Source organism: Ctenocephalides felis, unplaced genomic scaffold, assembly GCF_003426905.1.
Source record: "Ctenocephalides felis isolate EL2017-DRISC unplaced genomic scaffold, ASM342690v1 CF-g0.4_SCAFFOLD_00845, whole genome shotgun sequence".
NCBI lineage: Eukaryota > Metazoa > Arthropoda > Insecta > Siphonaptera > Pulicidae > Ctenocephalides > Ctenocephalides felis.
Window position 1 is genome coordinate 43,233,831 of NW_020536999.1, and position 20,962 is coordinate 43,254,792.

At 29.3% G+C, this 20,962-nt stretch overlaps 2 protein-coding genes across 2 annotated transcripts in view; one reads left to right on the plus strand and one right to left on the minus strand.

The window, feature by feature from the left end:
• Positions 1-13,135, plus strand: part of LOC113383610 — a 261,160-nt gene extending 248,025 nt beyond the window's left edge. Inside the window, exon 18 of the mRNA XM_026621865.1 lies at positions 13,014-13,135. The gene's annotated coding sequence lies outside the window, so the exon portion shown is untranslated. The remainder of the gene's footprint in view (positions 1-13,013) is intronic.
• On the minus strand, positions 6,048-19,952 carry LOC113383621 (pancreatic triacylglycerol lipase-like). Its single transcript, XM_026621875.1, is given in 9 exon segments — positions 6,048-6,120; positions 6,901-7,117; positions 10,166-10,274; positions 10,354-10,436; positions 13,023-13,265; positions 18,092-18,237; positions 19,731-19,773; positions 19,776-19,835; positions 19,931-19,952. Coding segments are annotated over 9 exon segments (996 nt in total).
• Positions 19,953-20,962: the final 1,010 nt, after the last annotated feature.

Below are 20,962 nucleotides of genomic sequence, written 5' to 3' on the forward strand. Positions count from 1 at the left end.
AATTAATGGAGTGCATGGCATCGTGCCTTAAGGCAAATTGCTGGAATTTTCCGTACCGTAATTAAAAATTTTGGTACGGAACCTAAAAAAAATTACACAAAATGTGTACACATTATTAAAATTACTATAAAATATCTGATAATCTAAAGTACATTTTTTGACTTATTTTTATTGAGAGTTCATAACCGCTAAACCTGCCTTTCTAAAAATTGAAACAACTCTTTATCTTGCAAGTAAATGTTTTTCGAATTATTAAATTAGGTTAATCGATGTTCCCGAAATCGTCGATAAAATTTGTATCCGCATACACACACGTTCACACATGCACGCACACATACACATACATCCATTTTTTTTTTCTAAAATATGTTTAGATATTCAGAATCCTTTGAAACGTAAAGATTATAAAAATTATCATTTTCGATTATTTTGCGATTACTTACCTAACCTACGGAAAGTTAATTAATATGATTCGAATACTATAGTTCAAAATTCAGACATAATTATAATATATAATGCATTTTTAAGTCTACTAAATATAATATAATAATTCTAAACTTTCGAACTTACAAAAATGGATCATTTTTAGATCACTCTGTTCCAAGGATCCACATTGCATAAAATTATAATTGCCTGTTATTATAATTTAATAAACTTTAAACTTTATTAAATTTAATAAACTGGTTTATTTTTATGATAGTAGAATGAGACATTTAAGTATTCAATTATAAACAAAATGTATTTAATTATTATAACTTACACACATTCAATTATCATAACTCTCTTTTAGAATTTTACGCGATTTATTTAAAACATATTTTATTAATGTATTTAATTAGTGATTTATTTTATTTATTAATAATTATTAAAATTTTATTTCAATGTTATATTATTTTTTTAGGTTTTTTTTAATTTTTTAATCTAATAGTCAAATATAATAATTTTAAACGCCTTTATATATTATTTCAATATTTGTTGAATTCAAAAACAAATTCTTTCGTATTTATTGAAAGGATTTTCTGATATAGATACTAGTCATGAGGATGCTGAAAAGCAACTGATTTATACTACAGCGACGCAAAATCTCAAAATACAATTTCTCAGTCATTGCGCACAAACCAAAGGAAAGTGGATATATATATATATATATATATATATATATATATATATATTATTTAGTTGTGTGTGTGTGTGTGTGCTTCATAAAAATCTATTTTTTTTTCAAAGTTTAAAAAAAAAATCTTTTTTAAAAAAAATAATTTTTGGTACGGTAAGTTCCAGCAATTTGCCTTAAGGCACGATGCCATACACCACTAGTAATATCATCAATTATCTTCAAACAGATCGAACTAAAATCTATGCAAACTAAACGATGATTAATCAGCTAATTCACTGTGAAATTAATACAATCACAAGAGGCTCCATTAGCGAATTATATTAATTATATAATCTAATGAATATGAGAATAATCATTCCGCCATCAATTTCTGTAATGATAATTATGTACATAAGCTCATTTATTTTCAATTATTCAGAAAAAATCGTATGGATTCCGAACGATTCAAGGTTGGAAGTTCTAATTCCTCCCAAAGATAATCGATTTCTTTTGTAATAAAATTTATATAAAATTGTAATTAAATTGTTGTTATTGTATATTTTCTGATTTACTGGTATTATTTAAAATATTATCAAAATCAGATCTTGATGAAAATAACTTTATGATTTGTGTTTGTAAAGTTTTTTTTCAATATGCATACAATCAGTGGGGAGCATGGCATCGTGCCTTGCTGGAACTTCCCGTACCAAAAATTATTTTTTTTTTAAGATTAAAAAAATGTTACTTTGAAAAAACTAGATTTTTGAGAAACTATAATTTTTTGAAAAAAAATATTTTTTTTGGAAATAAGATTTTTTAACTTCCCGAAGGAGAAGTTTGTTTTCATCAAAAAATCCGGTTCGCTAATTTTATGTTTTCTCGACGTTTCAAGCTATTCTGAATCGCATGAGACCACATTTGGAAAAAGAATGTGTGTGTGTATGTGAACAAATTTTTTGCCGTAAGTCGACGTTTTCTCGAAAACTGCTGGACCGATTTCAAAAATTTAAAAATCATTTGATGTATTTCGATGTGAACTGTCGTTTGTCAGTTTTGTGCAACAATCTGCCAAACAATTCTTTTGTCATTTGGGAAAAAGTGTTAAACGTTTCGTCCACATTTCAGCTCATACTACCGAATTGATTTTGAAAAATTAGCTTAAATTAGATTAGTTTTAGGTGAAAATCTACCGAGCCGTTTCTTTGTAATTAACTGTTGAAAGAAAAATTCAAGCCGATTTTTATGGAACTTTTTTGGCGATATACATCATGGTCTTATAGAACTAACTGAAATATTACAGCCTTACGACATATAGTTTAATTTTAAAATTTTATCAAAGTTTGAGAAAATGAGTAGTTTTTTTTGACTTTTGTTAATATTACAATTAGAGGATTTACTTGGTATAACGATAGAGTACTTGAATACTACTATGGTCTTGTTGTTGATTTTTGAAAATTTGCTCTCAGAAAATATTCCGAGTTCCGTTCGTTTTCATACTTTAATAACTCATAAATTAATTTATTTTTTATTGATTAAGACGATTATTTACACATATCGGGAAGTTCATGTAACTTGCCTCAAGGCAAAATACCAATACCAACTAGTTGAAAAATGTTTTTTTTATTTTGAAATATTTTGGAAGTTCTGAACTTTTTTGAAAGCAATCGTACTGCTTTAACTGCAAAGGGACGAAATACTAAAGCGCGTAAGCGCCGCGTTGTCGTCTAACAAATAAACGGAACCTATAGGAATGTGAACAAAATTTATACTTGTTGTTAAAATCTCTATAAAATATCTGATAATTTTATGATCATTTCTGACCGTCAAATGGCTTATTTTTACTTTTTTTACTTGATTTCCGAAACCGCTAGACCTGCCTTTTGAATCAATTTTATATTTATAATTAAACATTTTACCTACATCTAATATATCTTTTATTTTTATTTATATGTAATTAATAATTGTGTAACTAATATATGTTTGTGTATCCTTCTGTAGGTAATGCTTAAACATGTCCACCTCAAATCAAATTTTTATCGAATTTTAAGTTCACAAAAGTTTCTCATGTATGTGGTGTATTGTGTGTTAAGTAAGGACTTTGCTCGGACGTAACCGACTGATTTTGTAAAGAACTGATTTTGTGTCGAGTACTAGAAGTTCCTGGCAGTTGCTGCAAAAGGTGCTCAAGTATTGGTTTTGAGTTCTGGGAGAGGCAAAGTATGTTTTATGTAATTCGAGTCCAAGAATATAATTTTTGAATTATATACAAGTATTCATCATACTAAATCTGATGCACTTATAGGATTTTGAATATTTAATGTTGGTCGAGATTTGACCAGGACTTTTTCTATTTAACTCGGAACCCTTTGGGGGGGGATACAATTGTATGAGTTTAAATACCGGTAACTTATAATAATAAGAAAGACTAGCAAAAGTAACGAGAGAAGAAGGTTGTAGATTCATGATCATGATATATATCATAAACAAAATAGTGGTTTTATTCACATAGACATTTTTAGTATTGAGAATCATATATTTCCCCTGTTTGACTGCATGCACATTCTCATTAATGACGACACAATTGCTGCTTTTGATTGAAATATTTGAAAAGTTCTATATGTCTTTCGTGATCTATTACATTTTAAAATTATTTGATTATATTCATAATTTGCAAAAAAATTATATGTACTTTTATTACTAAAAACAATTTTGATCAAGACATGCAATTAATCAATAATGATTCGATTCAATATTTCTTGAAATCTTTTTGATTATGTCAGACAAGTCAAAGTTGCATGTTATAACATCTTAAAGCCAACATTTGAATAAATAAGACCCACATTAAAAATTTCATGACGAGAAAATTTTATTGGGCGTATATAAAAAATTTAAGTAAGTTTTTAAATATACCCCTCTAAAGTTTTTTCGTTGTGATAATTTTGAAGTTGGACTTTCTTTTATTCAAGTGTGGGCTTTGGGAATTGGTGTGAGAGAGCACTAAAAAAATGTAATTAATTTATGAAGAAGTAATGAGGTACAGGTATTATATACAAGTCCAATATATAACAAATAATATACCAAAATAAAATGTACACATTTCGGCACAGCTAATAAAATGAATATTTAATTATTTAATAATTAACTGTAAACATATTGTGATTACATAATTTTAATAAATGTGTGAATTATTGGTCATTGGGGTTTTTGCTTATGAAAATTTTCATTGTCTTATTTTTTACTTGCATAATTGACGTTAACTATATAAAAATTATATAATTAAAAAATACTGATAGATCTTATAGTTTAAGCAGATGAGGCGCTATATGAATATCACTAATCTATTTACTTAATTTTCACATAGGCAATGGTAACTTCATAAGATAATTTAGTTGAAAGTGTATCAAGAAAACGAAATCAATTAAAAAAAGTTTCTTTTTCATCTACCAAATCGCGTATATCAGACATAAGTGTTTGACATGGCTCATGTAGAACTTCTTAGCGTCAGACGCATTTGACTGACATGGCGATTAACGTGGGTTTTAAAATGACGTGTTAGAAATATATGAAATTACTATAAAAGTGCAATACAATCAGTTTTAATACGGGATGCTTTGTGTACCAATTTAATTTATAGCTTTAATCTCTCACTCTATCTAGTATTCATTTGTAAAATTTCTTCCCAAGAAATATATTTGAACGATTGTTGTAACCATTGGGTTATACACATTTTATCTAAACTCGTTCATGATAATTTGGTGGTGATAATTATTATAAATTATTTTAAAAAAACTTGTTGGATAATTGTAAAATTCTTTCTAATGTTGCATTTTGAGCAAAGCCACTGCGAGCATCAATACTGGCTTTTAGAGAACCGAACAGATGGCCTCAGTGTTTAAAACATATATTGAATATAATTTTTCAATTGAAATCAATTTGATTTTATCTATGTATATTTAGAATATAATTCAAAATATTCACAAAACAAGGTCTGAAGTAATTCTTCTTTTATTTACTTTGAAAACCTATATAATTAGTTTGTTATTTGAAGTAATGAATAATAATTATTCAACAGAACGGTAGGAAATAGAAAAACACAGAGAAGTTCACATGAGAAGATATATTTCTAATAAATATTCAATTACATAAATTATTAACACTATATCTTAAACTATTTGTACAAACACTTTCATTATATATTAAACTGTCATCATTAAGAACTTAGATCTAAAAGTTTCTAAACACTAAACCCTGATTTAATTTAATATTCACTCAACTGTTTTGCCACTTTTTTTAAAAAAAAATGTTAATCAAACGGGCACTGCTTGTTATAATCAAATGTTACACAATATGTACCGGTAGTTCTGAAAAGAAAGAAATAAATCCGTTTATAATTTGTTATGAAAATAATCAAATTTCTAACAACAATTAGTCACTTATTCAAAAAAATTCAGCTTGATATCATGCAGTGTTATATAAAAAATTCATTTGATAACAGATGTCAAGTGAGAATAAAAAGTGAAAATAACTATATTGTTCAAAATCAAATATAGTAAAAGAATGATGCCACTTTATAAGAAAAAATAACTAGTCAGTTACCTTCCAAACAAGCCATAGGCTAAAGATAAAAAAACAATTACTAAAAATGTTTTTATAATACACAGATCATAATTCAAATAAAATCGATTGGTTATGAATCCTGATGTTTAAATACTTTTGATTGTCTAAATGATTTATTAATCGAGAACAAACTATTTTGTTTTTTACTTAACATGTTGACTGCCACGCAACTCATAGATTGCGAGCTCTCTGGGACGCCAATTACGAATTATCTCATCGAAATAAAATAATATTTTATCGACTGCAAACACATTCTAATTGTTTTTTATTTTGAAAAAAACTATGCACTAGAAATGAAATTTTTCATAATAAAATGTGATTTAGTCGAGTCGATTTAGACTTCCATTTTTGGTAAATCAGGTTCGCTGGTTTGATTCCCGCTACTGCCAAGCCTGACATCAGGCAACCTTGATGTCAAAATTCCACTTGAGGTTATAGATCTCAAATATAGCCTCAAGTGAAAATCGCCTCTCGTAGGTATAGTTGCATATATAATAAAAATGTCAGCAATTACTTCGAGTATAGATAATTAGTCATAACTGGACTGGACAGTTACTGGGTTGCCATCATTTAAGATTCATATAATAAGAAAAGTCAAAACAATTACTGAATGTCCTAAGTGTGACAGATTGTAATTAAAATAAAAACAAACAAAAATTTTTTTGGTAAATAAGTTAAATAATATTTTGCATGTACAAAACACTCAGAATAGCTGAAATCAATAAACATTTCTCGAGTGTATAAATGATGACAAAAATATCACAATAAATCAGTTTTATTTTTGTTATGCTTTTAAAAACAATCTGTCATATGCACTAGGACATTCAGTAATTGTTTTGTCGATATTATATGGTATCTTGAATGAATGACAACCCAGTAAGTGTGACTAATCCAGTTGTAACTATACTCGAAGTATTTGTTAACATTTTTTTATTTTATATGCAGCTATTCTCACGAGGGTTGATTACGTTCTTGAGATCTACAACTTTAAATAGAAATTTGACATCAAAACTGCCTGATGTCGGACTTGGCCGTGGCTGCTTTCGAGCCAGTAAACCCAGAACTAGTTTGTGCTAGCCCATGTCCCAACTTGTTACCCCACCATAATAAATCAGATCATAACAGTAATAATATTGTATAATATAAATTACCGTGGCATCGAATTTTCTTAGTCCTTTAATACTCACTTATCTGTTGATTCCTCCCCAATGGAGAACATTTCGTGCGAATGTCCTTCGGGTAGTGGGGGTGGCGCGGCGGGCGCAGGCAGAATCGCCGATATCCAGTGACCCACTCCCGAGCGAGGACATCCGCGGTTGCAGGGAACTCCACGCAGAGGCGTGCGCGACCTCACGGCCTGGGCCAAGTAACACGCGCTGAGAAAGTGGCTGCAACGCGAACGCCCTTCGAATAAAATTCCATGTAATATCAATATCAAAATGAAATGTGGATTTTATATAGTTATAGATACATTAATATTTTGAACCTTTGCGGTAGTATTTCAAAATCCTAACACTCCAGTTTTCAAATTGGCAAATGCAACTAGTGGGGCGCTGGTACTTCTCGTACCAAAAATTATTTTTTTGTAAAAACATTAAGATTTTTGAAAAAAAATTACTTTGAAAAAGTTAGATTTTTGAGAAACTATAAATTTTTGATAAAAATTTACTTCTTTAGAAATTGACTTTTTCGGCTAGACCTGCCTATGCCAAAAATTAATCAGCACGTCTCCTTATAAACAGCAATCGAATGTTTTTTGAATAATTAAAAAACCTCTGAAACGTAAAGATATATAAAAAAAATTATTTTTGATTTTTTGCGATTACTATAACTAATCCTACGGAAAGTTAAAAAATGGCCCAAAAATAAATGCTAAACAAAATTGACCAGGGGCCCTAATCAACCAGTGCCTTATCGTCCAAATCTAATTGTAAGGAATACAAACTTAAAAAAGAAATCGTAGTTGTTGAAATAATATCAATTGGAAATCAGATTGTTCAGTTGATAGCGAAAAGCAATATTTTTGTTTTTGAAATAAACAGTTATACTAGTGGGGTGCATGGCATCATACTTTAAGGCAAATTGCTGGAACTTCCCGTACCATAATTACAAATCTTAGTATGGAACTCAAAAAAAAAATTACACAAAATATGTACACATTACTAAAATTTCTATAAAATATCTGATAATTTGATGAACATATGTCCAATAAACATTTTTGACCGCAAAATGTCATTTTTTAACTTATTTTTATTGAGAGTCTCTAACCGCTGGACCTGCCTTACCAGAAATTTAATCAATTGTTCATCTTGTCAATATAAGTAAAATTTTATTTGAATGATTGAAATTGGACGCTCGGTTTTCTGAAAAACTGAGTTACCGTTTATGGCATTTTTTGTCCCGTATCTTCGGAACGGCTAGACCTGCCTTTGCTAGAAACTAATCAGCACATCTCCTTATCAATACGAGTCGAATGTTTTTTGATCGGTTGATCGGTGTTCCTGAAATCGTCGACGAAAATTTATATCCGCACACACATACACACATACACACACATATTATCCATTTATTTTAAGGTTCTTTGAAACGTAAAGATATATACAAATCTTCATTTTCTATTTTTTTGCGATTACTATAACTTACCCTAGGGAAAGTTAAAAATGTATATAAATAGATAAAAATTAATTCTCTTTGATGAAGTCGATTATTTATAAAAATCGGAAAGTTCTTGCATTCGTTCATGCCTTTGTTAATTAATTTAAGTTGCTATTTGTCACTGGTTGATACGTATCACAATTATACTCTAGTCCAGTCATTTGGTCGTTTTGCCGGTACAGTACTCCGGGAATTCTGAAAATTGGTAATCTTATAGATTTCGAGGTGCTCTTTACGAAAATCAACTTTGCCACCTCAAATTTGAACGGCAAGTTGCCGCCATATTGGAAAAATGGCGTCAAACAACAGCTTTTTTAAAATATCTCCTTTCTGGCTGATTTTACGATAAAAGTATCTATGTACGAATTAAACTAGATAAAATTTCCTACAATTCCTTAGAAAGCCGTTTTTTTGTAAAATTGATAGTTTGAGAGTACGGCCGCCTCAAAGTCTTTGCTGCTCTCGCCATAGTATCAAATCTCTCCATATATGACAGCACTTTGAACTTGATCACATTCCTTCTAATAAATAAATATTTTCAATGTTAAATTAAGTAAATAAGATCTAGAAATAAAATAATTCAAATATTTTTCTGTTTTTTGCTATTTTTTTGCTGTTTTTTTAATACTTCAAGCTACTTACTAATAGCTACTTTGCCATAGGAGTGTTAAAAAATTTCAGCAAAAAAAAACGAAAAATATTTGAATTATTTCATTTCTAGATCTTATTCGCTTAATTTAATATTAATAATATTAATTATTAGAGAGAATGTGGTCAAGTTCGAAGTGCTGTCATATATGGAAGGATTTGATACTACGGAAAGAGCAGCAAAGACTTTGAGGCGGCCGTACTCTCAAACTATCAATTTTACAAAAAAACGGCTTTCTAAGGAATTGTAGGAAATTTTATCTAGTTTAATTCGTACATAGATACTTTTATCGTAAAATCAGCCAGAAAGGAGATATTTTAAAAAAGCTGTTGTTTGACGCCATTTTTCCAATATGGCGGCAACTTGCCGTTCAAATTTGAGGTGGCAAAGTTGATTTTCGTAAAGAGCACCTCGAAATCTATAAGATTACCAATTTTCAGAATTCCCGGAGTACTGTACCGGCAACAGCCTTTTTTTGCACCAAATGACTGGACTACTCGTCAATGCACAATATTCTGCCCATGACGAGTATAATGGTCAATCACAGTTAATTGGTCAAGAAACTGATTACGTTATGATCAACCATTGAAAATATTATAAGATATAATGAATAATAAACAACTTCTTTTTATAATTTTAATATTATTGTTTGGTTAATGAATAATTTTATCCAAAAAGATATATATATATATATATATATATATATATCATATTCCTACGATAATCGTAAATATTTTATGGATTGATCAAGTCAGCACTCCGCAATATATTTTTTTTTCTAATTCATTTATTCTGCGATTTGATAATGCATTGTTATAAGTTGGACATTGTATGTAAAAACTATCCAGAATATATTCAAAGTCTCATTTACTAGTACATCAGTATAGCCAAATCTAAATGCAATGGCACTGCATTGTTGCAAAAATAATATTGCAACAATACAAATGATCATGCATGATCATTTGTTTAACACACGTTTTAAAGTCTTTCTCTAATATTATAGACAATTCTACATAGTATATATATATATATATATATATATATATATATATATATAATTTATCGATAAATGAAATTCGTATGATCTGATATTTTGTGATTAATTTCGTATACGTTTTGTATAAACTATTAACAATTAAAATATTTACTTATAGGGTGTCCCTTGCAATATGGTTGTATCCTTCCTCCATTTACGCAAAAATCTAGATGACCCACTTGGGCTTCTTCTCCTAAAAATCCTGCATTAGTATGTATTACCTTTAAATTTCAAAACATTTTTAATTATAATTATAATGCTGATGTTTTAACAAATTTATATTTAAAGTAAGTTATTCACCTGCACAATATGCGCATCTTCTCTGGTTAACCTAAATTTTCTTGAGCCGAATCTATCTACTAAAGGTTTGGCTGGGTCTAATCCTGAAATAATGAATCATAATATCACTATATACAAGCATGTGCATAGATTAATTTACATGGCTAAGAGCTAGACGAATAAATTATACACGATCTTGTGGAACACTTACATATATTAAATGTGTATAAAAATATTCCATTTGTACATGTGGAAGCATGGTTGTGAAACCATTTTGAAACAAAGTCTATATTATTCGAGATTTTAATAGATTGATTTGTATAAATATATATTTAAGTGGATATCAAAAATGTATAAAAACAATGTATAACACCAAGTTTTGGTATAAAAATCAGAAATAAAATTTTCTGATAAGCTTTAAAAATCTTGAATTGTAGGAACAAGTAGTAGAAAAAAATATTTTAAATATCTGTTATTAAATTATTTTAGCCTTTAGTATGCTCTTTTAATTATTATTTATTTATTACAAAATGAAAGGTTTGGTCCGCCAGTTATGAATGGATCTAGTGATGTGTATCTGAAAATTTCCAGAAAGAAAAAAAATACCACACCGCTATCTTGAACGCTTTCTAAACACTTTAATTAATGCATATTTTGTTTTAGTAATCAACATAGCAGCATTTGCAAAACGAAAGAATTAGAAGTATTATTTGTCTTATAATTATTTTAATCATCAATTAACTTATCGCTAGATTGATTTATTGCAATTTATTGATTTATTGTAAATACCATAATGAAAATTAATTAGACTTTTGGACGTGTCATCAAAATGATTTTGGATGATCTCACATAGAAATAGTAATATGTATTATATACCAAAGATCGCTACTGCGCAAACTATGAGTACTATTAAATAGCAGTAAAAGTTTCAGGAAAATTTTTGAAACTTCTTATTCTATGACATATAATAAGATATTATGAATAAATAATATTAATAATAATATATAATTTTTTTAATCATGTATGAAGTTATGTTTTTTGAACAACTATTAGAACTTAAACGTCCTATGAAATGTTGTGCTGATTTTACTCAAATAAGGCTAATTTTCATAAGGCAACCCTATGAGGTTTAACAATCTTTGTTGTATATATTAAAATAATCAAAAATAAAATTATTACATAATGCATACCTTGCTATCACATAAATATTGAATTCATAAAATGTTAAATAACCCTCAGTTTAGCTAGTTATTCCGAACGCTATTGAGGTGTTGTTTAGTGTCAAGTGTGAATTATGTATTAATTTGAAATTTAAATATCATTATTTGAATGATTAAAATGGCAAAAAATTATATTAAGGTGAATTAAACTAATTTTGTTTTATTAAAAATAATACGAAAAAAATAAAAATAATTAGGACCGATTTTGAAATTAGTGTAAAGTCATAGTTAATTTGATCTTCGTTTTTTTCCATATATTGTTCACTTATAAATATAGCAAATTATACTTAGTTATTAATTTTTTCTTTTAATTTAAATAACTGCTTGCAAAAACTTTGACAAAATTATTAATTTGAAGTTTTTTTTCAAGTAGATTTCAAATTTTCTCATGTTTTGAAGTAAAACTTATTTAAGTGCGACTAGGGTGTAAATCCGTACAAATGCAACGGAAAGGCGTTACGGCTCTCGATGAAATCATTTCTATACGGGTCGATTGTGATTAGACATCATGTATGTGAATAGAGATCTGTCGTTGTATGCGTACCGGCTTCAACTTGTATGCGTACCGATATCAACAAGGAAATCGCCGTAGATAAATAAACATTTTGAAGTTACATCGTAATACAAATCTTGATTTAATGAAAAATGCCTGAATCAGAAGAATATTTTACCCTGTTCCTTGAAAATAATAAAACAAATTAAACATTTGTGCCGTGTTTCTATATTATTTGTAGTTTCTGATTCGAAAAATATTTTTTAGGCAAGACATATATTACATCTGTTCAAAGAATGAGATTATATCGCCAACGAAAAAGTAAAAAAAATACAAGCAGTCAATGAATGAATGTTAATTTTAATTATATGAAGTTCCTCAGACATAACTACATGATGAGTGAAGTTGCGAAAACAATATTTGTTTAGGCGTTGTGTAACAAAATCCATTGTGTGAACGAATATTATAGAATTTATTAATTAGCAATTACTTCATTCCTCTAATAAAGGTTCATTTATAAATGCTAATTACAATGACAAACCGATCATGTCATATTTGAAGTAAGACTTTAATTACATTATTCTTTTTAAATATTATACATATTTTTCATGGTATTCTAAAAATATAATTTGTAATTTATTATTATATAAATGTGTATAATGGTTGACACTAATAAATGTGTGCATCACGAGTGTTACTATGTTACTAATTACCATTATTCAAAATTGTTATATGATGTATCTATTTTTACTCAAATGCCATCTTGTACAGTAGCAAATAAGTTATACATCAATCGAGCGTGAACCTTACGCGCAATCTTTTTTTTTTTAATTTTATCCCTTAATAGTTCTACTAATGAGCCTTGAAGCACATGGCCACTCCAATTCATTTGCAAGCAATGTGTATCATCTTGATTAAGTTTAATAATGATGTGTATCATCTTGATTAAGTCAATATGTTAATTCCAGATCTCCTACCTATAATTTTATGCTGCTTCCTGGTTAGATGATTGCTGATCATTCCGCAAATGTGCGCTCCCAAGGAATGGCCAACGCATGTGGTGGCCTTAGCTCTTCCGCCTCCTACCATAAGGTAAGAGTACATCTGCGCGGCACATTGCCCGACTAGTTTTGTATTAGATAAGGCTGATAAGTAACAAGGAAACCTTGTCAAAGGCTCCCAATCCACCGTCACGACTTGGTAACCTCGAGATAAATATGCTGGAAATAGTTATGGTTAATCAATATAATCGCCTTAATCAATATCATAATTGATCTGTTATTGTGCACAAACTTATTTGCATATACTACCTTGAAAAATATTTGTATATCAATTGATTTCTTTGATAACTGAGAAGATGATATAAATAAATAAATAACTAGTGGGGCGCATGGCATCGTGCCTTAAGGCAAATTGCTGGAACTTCCCGTACCAAAAATTATTATTTTTTTAAAAACGATTAACATTTTTGAAAAAAAATTACTTCAAAAAAATTAAATTTTTGAGAAACTATAAATTTGACAAAAAATTACTTTTATTACTTTTTTTTATTTTGACATATTTTGGAAATTTTGAACTTTTTTTCAAATCAATCGTACTGCTTTAACTGCATAGAGACGAAATGTCAAAGCGCGTAAGCGCCGCGTCGCCGTCTAACGGATAAACATTGGTACGGAACCCATAGGAATGCAAACAAAATTTATGCTTATTGTTAAAATCTCTATAAAATATCTGATAATTTGATACGCATATGTCTAATCATCATTTTTGACCGCCAAATGGATTTTTTTTTACTTTTTTTGCATATGTCTAATGGTCATTTTTGACCGCCAAATAGATTTTTTTTTACTTTTTTTATAAGATCTCCGAAACCGCTACACCTGCCTTCGTGAAAATTTGATCAATTCTTCATCTCGTCAATACAAGTAAATTGTATTTTGAATAATTAAAATCGGACGTTCCGTTCTCTTAAAAACTGAGTTACCATTATCAACTGAGTTACCACTTTTTGCCCCGTATCTTTGAAACGGCTAGGTTTTCATTTTCGATTTTTTTGCGATTACTATAACTTGCCCTGCGGGAAATTATATATATATATATATATATATATATATATATATAATGACTTGCTGCATGTACCTATTAACCTCAACTTTAAACCTTAACCTCGTAAATATATTTATTTTCTGTTAAGAGTCTTTGTTTTTGCTCCAGTTGCAAAATGTTCCATGTTTTGCAAGGTTGAAATGAAAAGAAGCAAAGATCCAAAGTTTTAATGATGAAAGTAATTAATTCTTATGAAGAATGTTAAAAATTGTTTAAACAGAACATGAACGTAAAATATATTGTAAATTGTCACCTTGGTAGCTGACGACTAAGGAAGGTCTAACTCTTTAAAATAAGTTTTTAAACTGGTTGAATTTTATCTTTATGCGCAATGTTATACTTTTATATTATGTTTTAATTGCGTGAAATAAAATTATGTTAATTTCAAGTTGAGGACCTTCATGGGGGAGTGGTTAACGTTCAATCACTGTCACGAACAACCCTGATATCGTGGTGAAGCGATATCAATTTCCACTTGGGAATATTTATCCTAAATATGATTCCGAGTAAAAATTGTCTTTTACAGGCATCACTGCACCAAATAGAATTATAAGTCAGTTCTATTAGATACATTCTAATAATGAAGAAATGAAATATGGATAGATCAACCGTTGGTTTACCATCTAAAAAACACAACGTAAGAAGGTTCAGCCCAATAGCTTATAGGCCGCCAGAGTTTCTAATTGCTATTAAAATGCGATCAATAAAATAAAATCAAGTGTCATTATTCTACCAAGTTATTAATCCAATATTCGCAAAATTAATTTATTTTAATCGACGAAAATTATTATCAACTATAATGTGTTATCAGCAGATATATCAAAATGGTATTTTTTTCTATTTCGACAATATGAAATCTTCAGTTTAAACTACTTTTGACCGATTGCTCATATTGATTTCATTTCTTTATCATGTTTTTAAACACAAGCGTTTATTTTTATAATTTTACTTTCATTTTGCGGTCATTTTTTGCTGACCATGAACATAATTCTCATATAATGATCTAGTATTGTATAAAATAAAGGCAAATATAAAAGCCATGAAAAAAAAATATGTCCAAAATAACTAGTAATATAAAATTGTTGTGTTAAGTGACTCATTAGTCCAGTTTAACATGCTTGGTTTGTCCGAGGATGCTCGGGGCAAAATTAATTTACAAGATGTTAAGTGCAATAAAATACTATTTCATACAAGTAAAATGACTAATAAACAGCTTGAGGCGAGACAAACAATTTACGATAACGACTTGGTAACTAATAAATAAAAAATACATCCTAATGACTAGCGTGACTTATCGATATAATGATTATTTTTAAATAATGAAAGTAGTTACACTTTGATGTTTCTAGTAATATTTTTCTGCTCAGAAACTATATTCACTTATAGACATATTTACATACTTATATTAATGTTTTTGATATTTTTTGTATAATGTTTTTTATATTTCGCGAAAACACAAAAGTAAATCTGCCAACTTAACGTAATGCATCATTTTAGAATTACTTCAGACTTTCATCTAATATATGGTATATTCCATTATTATTTATCGAACAAACATTTGTTTATTGTTCGCAAATGAAAGTGCATCTCGATGAAACTTTGCATTCATGTCGTTGAAAAGAATAATAAAGTCACGCGACAAGAAGACAGCTATTAACAATTGTTTTCATTGTGTACGGGATCAGTATAACAATGACATGTTATGTTCTGTAGAATAGACAGAGATCAGGTAAACCATCTACTAAAATATTTTTTTCATATTTTTTTATGACTGGCCCTTGGGTAAGCGGTTAAGATGGGTGGAAAAATGCAGACATACCTTTAATGCGGAAACCTTCAAAATGTGGAGAAAAACAAAACAAATTATTTTCAATTTTTGGCCCATTACTATAACTACCCTACGAAATTTTTTAATAACAACATATGAGTGAAATTGCATTTTATGTGCAAACCATAGCCTTGCCATAACATTATTGGCTCCATAATTAAAGTTTTGTTAAAATCGTAACTAATATAAACTCAACACTACCCAACAATGCCCAATTAAAAATAAATTAGCAAATGAAATTGGTAACAAAAGTTTCAAAGAAATGCGACATGGGTCTAAAAAGTTTTGCCTATTGAATTATCTCGTTGGAATGAGTCACAGGTCCCGGGTTCGAGACCCGCTTCGAGTAGTCTGTTGTCAGGCAGCAGTGATAACGATTTTCACTTGGAAATATAGATAGCAATATGTTTCCAAGTAAAAATATTCCCTAATCCGGAAAAGCTGCTCGAATAAAAACTGTTAGCCTTATTAGATAAATTCTAATGATAAAAAATTCATCAAATAAGAATTGATTAACCATTGGGTTACGATCTAAGAATACGAAGTAAGGACACATTTAAGTTTAACAGCTTATGACTTAAGGCTCTAATTTCTGTTAAAAAAAAAATTAGTAGATATTAGAATCAGCTACTCAATTAGTATGTATGTATTTTATATAATATTTTATAATTATAATTTTAATTAAAAATGTGATCACTACTGCCTGATATCGAGATGACAGTCAAACTTGGACACAAAGGTTTTACATAATGACTAAAAGAAAAATGTCGATTATTCATATATTTTGAAATTTAAATAACTTGTTTAGTTTTGATTATTGAGATATACTTTATAACATTTCAATATCATACTTTTTTATTGAAATAAATTACTTTATTAATTATGCGTTATATAATTATCCCCATAGTGATGCAGTTGAGAATTGATTTTTTCTAATGTTCAAAATATATTACAATTGAAGTGAAACATATTTCAAACGTTCCTGATGCTCGATTACGATCTGTATTTATATTTCAGCAGGGCCGATTAAAAGGCCGTGATATAGACCAATGTTATGGCAAGACTATGTTACGTAAAGTTTTGAATATAAAATGGTACTGAAAACTGTCAAAATGCTATGCGCTTGCTGTGCAGTCAGATAGAAAATCTAATAACAACATATGAGTGAAGTTGCATTTTATGTGCAAAATGACAAACTATAGCCTTGTCAAAACATTGGTCTACTTATCGGCTCCAAAATTAAAGTTTTGGTTAATTTGTAACTAATATAAACTCAACACTACCCAACAATGCCCAATTAAAAATAAACTAGTGGGGTGAATGGCATCGTGTCTTAAGGCAAATTGCTGGAACTCACAAACGTACAAACTTACAAACAAAATTTACACAAAATATGTACACATTATTAAAATCTCTATAAAATATCTGATAATTTGATGTACACATGTCCAATAAACATTTTTGACCGCAAAATGATATTTTTTTATGTTATTTTTATTAAGAGTTCATAACCGCAGGACTTTCCTTCCCAAAAATTTGAACAGTTCTTCATCTTGTCAATACAAGTAAAATGTTTTTTGAATTAATAAAACCGGACGCTCCGTTCTCTTAAAAACTGACTTACCGTCTTTGGCACTTGTTGCCCCGTATCTTCAAAACGGCTAAACCTGCCTATGCTCAAAAATAATCAGCACGTCTCCTTATTAGTAGGAATCGAATATTTTTTGAATAATTGAAATCCGTTAAACCGTATTCCCGAAATCGTCAATGAATATTTGTATCCGCACACACAAACATACACATACATACACACACGCATACACACATATACATCCATTATTTCTAAGGTATGTAAAATGTTCAGAAACCTCTGAAACGTAAAGATATATAAAAATGTTCATTTTCGATTCTTTTGCGATTGCTTTAACTTGCCCTACGGAAAGTTAATTAGCAAATAAAATTGAATTCAAAAGTTTCAAAGAAACGCGGTATGCATCTAAAAAGTTTTGCCTATTGAATTATCTCGTTGGAAACTTAAATCAAAGTATTGTGACCAACTCTCCTACTACTATTATTATTATTGTCAGTGATATATGTTGTGTCTGCATTTACCATCTCTGAGGAAGGTCATAGGCGTTTTACTTTCTGTGCCGTTGAAACCGTGCACTACTATAACGTTCTTCCTGTCCCGGCGAAAACCGGCGCGATGCAACGAACCATGATCTCGCATGTCGAGCCTGGTTCTATATGGCGATTCTCTGCAATATATAATGGAAATTTGTAATTTTCATTATTATTTAAAATCATATAACATGAAGGAATTTGACGACAAACTGTGCATCATATTTGTATAAAAATATTTCTAAAAAGATGGCGTAATATGAAAAACAGTCACAATTATATACAAAGCAGGAATGTGTTGCAATTTAAATAAAATGCTTCAGAGCGACGGGACTTGTACCAGAGGTTCCGGGTTCGATACCCGCTTCGAGCAGCCCTGTTGTCAGGCAGCAGTGACAACGATTTTCACTTGAAAATATAGATAGCAATATGTTTCCAAGTGAAAATAGCCCTTGCTCGGCATTGCTGCACCAATAAAAAGTCAGCCCTATTAGATTAATTCTAATAAAAAAATAATCAAATATGGATGGATTAACCATTGGGTTACCATCTAAAAAATACGAAGTATAGAGAAGTTTCACCTCAACAGCTCATAGGACTTAAGGTTCTGATTGCTGTTAAAAAAACATATATAAAAAATAAATAAAAAAAAGGTTAACTATATCCTGATCAAGCAATAACTGCACTTGAAACATATTGAAATGAATGAACTTAATTTTTTGTAAATTATCTTTTTAAAAGAATTATTATAATATCTATTACTTTACCTAGTTATTAAAATATGATCTTTTTTGGAGAATTGTTGATCGTTTTTCTTTTTCATCGCATGTATTCGATAATATGCAGATTAATTTAAGATAAAAAGTAATGCAATATCAATATTACATTGTAATAGTACTATGATTTGATAAAAAACTCATATGTGTACTGTAACTTACTTTATTCAATAAAAGTAAGGTGACCATATTTTTTTAAGTTAAAACCGGGATGGCAATTTTTTGTTATGCTACACCGGGACGGGGAGAGGGGAATTATTTATGCTAAATAACTTAAATACAATTTTAAAATAGCATATACTATTCAATATTATAATAATTGTTTTAATGAATCATTTTTTTGATCAGGACAGGCTTTTAGTAAGGACTTTTTATTTGATTATATTTAATACTCCTATTGTACCTATGATGTGATATTATATCTTATATTTTTCAATTTATAATTTCTTTTTGTTTTTAAGAATTGTATAAATATCTGTGCATTTTACCTAATTATTAACCTGAAAAAATTACCACTTATTAGTTCGTTTTCATAATTTTTGTTAGTTTTTGTGAAATTGTAAATAAAAGTTTGAATTTAATAATGTTGAATCGTTGTCTTGTAATTTTATTATCAAATAATTACAAAAATTCAGTTTCTTTAAATCTACACTTCTTAATAATCCGGGACAAAAAATCTGAATCCGAGACAAATTTTGCGTTTAGGAAAATCCGGGACGCAAGATGCAAATCCGGGACTGTCCCGGCCAAACCGGTACGTGCATGGTCACCTTATTAAAAGACTTATTTTTAAATACAAAAAAATAATATATTTAACTATATGTTGAATGCAATATATTAACAATATTACTTACGGTGTATATAGATAGAATCTTATACTAGGATCAGGGCACACATAATTTTTTTAAGGACGCAATTCCAATAAGGCACATCCACGTTGAGCAGCAAACTCTTAATTTCTGTAAATTATAAATTGTTTTAAAACATCTTCAAACAATAAGGAAAATGCAAGTAAATATGTATTATATGTATATATTTACGACCTTGATATTACTGTTACTCTCGCTTTTAGACATAAAAGCTATGATTTGTCTGAAATTAAAATAGAATTAAATTTGCGAAAGCGAATCTTAGACAACTCCATACTCGAAATGGGACAACTGCAATTAATTGTTATGCAAATCAATCATTTGCTGCAAGTAACATCGTGCCAAGTAACACTTATTGTCAAGTACTTTATAATTAACTTATGTACATTATTAACTTCCCGAAGGAGAAGTTTATGTTTTCATCAAAAAATCCGAATCGCTAATTTTATGTTTTCTCGACGTTTCGAGCCATTCTGAATCGAATGAGACCAAATTTGGAAAAAGTATGTGTGTGTGTGTGTGTGTGTGTATGTGTGTGTGTGTGAACTGATTTTTTGCCGTAAATTGACGTTTTCTCCAAAACGGTTGGACCGATTTCAAAAATTTAAAAGCCATTTGATGTATCTCGATCAGGACTATCGTCTCTGAGTTTTGTGCGGCGATCGGCCGAGCCGTTTCTTTGTAAATTGCAGGAAAGTGAAAAATTTTTCGTCCACGTTTTAGCCCGCAATTTTGAATCGATTCTGAAAATTCAAAAACCGTTAGATAGATATTGGTTGGGAATCGTGCTGATTAGTTTTTGGTAAAGATCGGCCGGGCCGTTTTCTTGTAATAAAGTTTTTAAAAAAAAAATTTGACGATTTTTATGATTATTTTTTTGACGAAAGATACCATAGTTTTCTAGGTCATACTAAAATATTACGGCCCTACGACAACTGGTTCAGCTTTAAAAATTCGTCAAATTTTGCAAAAATCAGTATGGTCTTTTTGGCATTTGTCAAAATTAGACTTTTGATCGACGTTTTCTCAAAAACGCCTGAACCGAATTTAGAAATTTAAAAGCCATTTGATGTATTTCGGTGAGGACTATCGTTTGTCAGTTTTGTGCAACGATCTGCCAAGCCGTTTTTTCGTAATTTGAAAAAAAGTGTTGAACTTTTCGTCCACATTTAAGCTCATCCTACCGAACCGATTTTAAAAAATCAAAAACTGTTCGA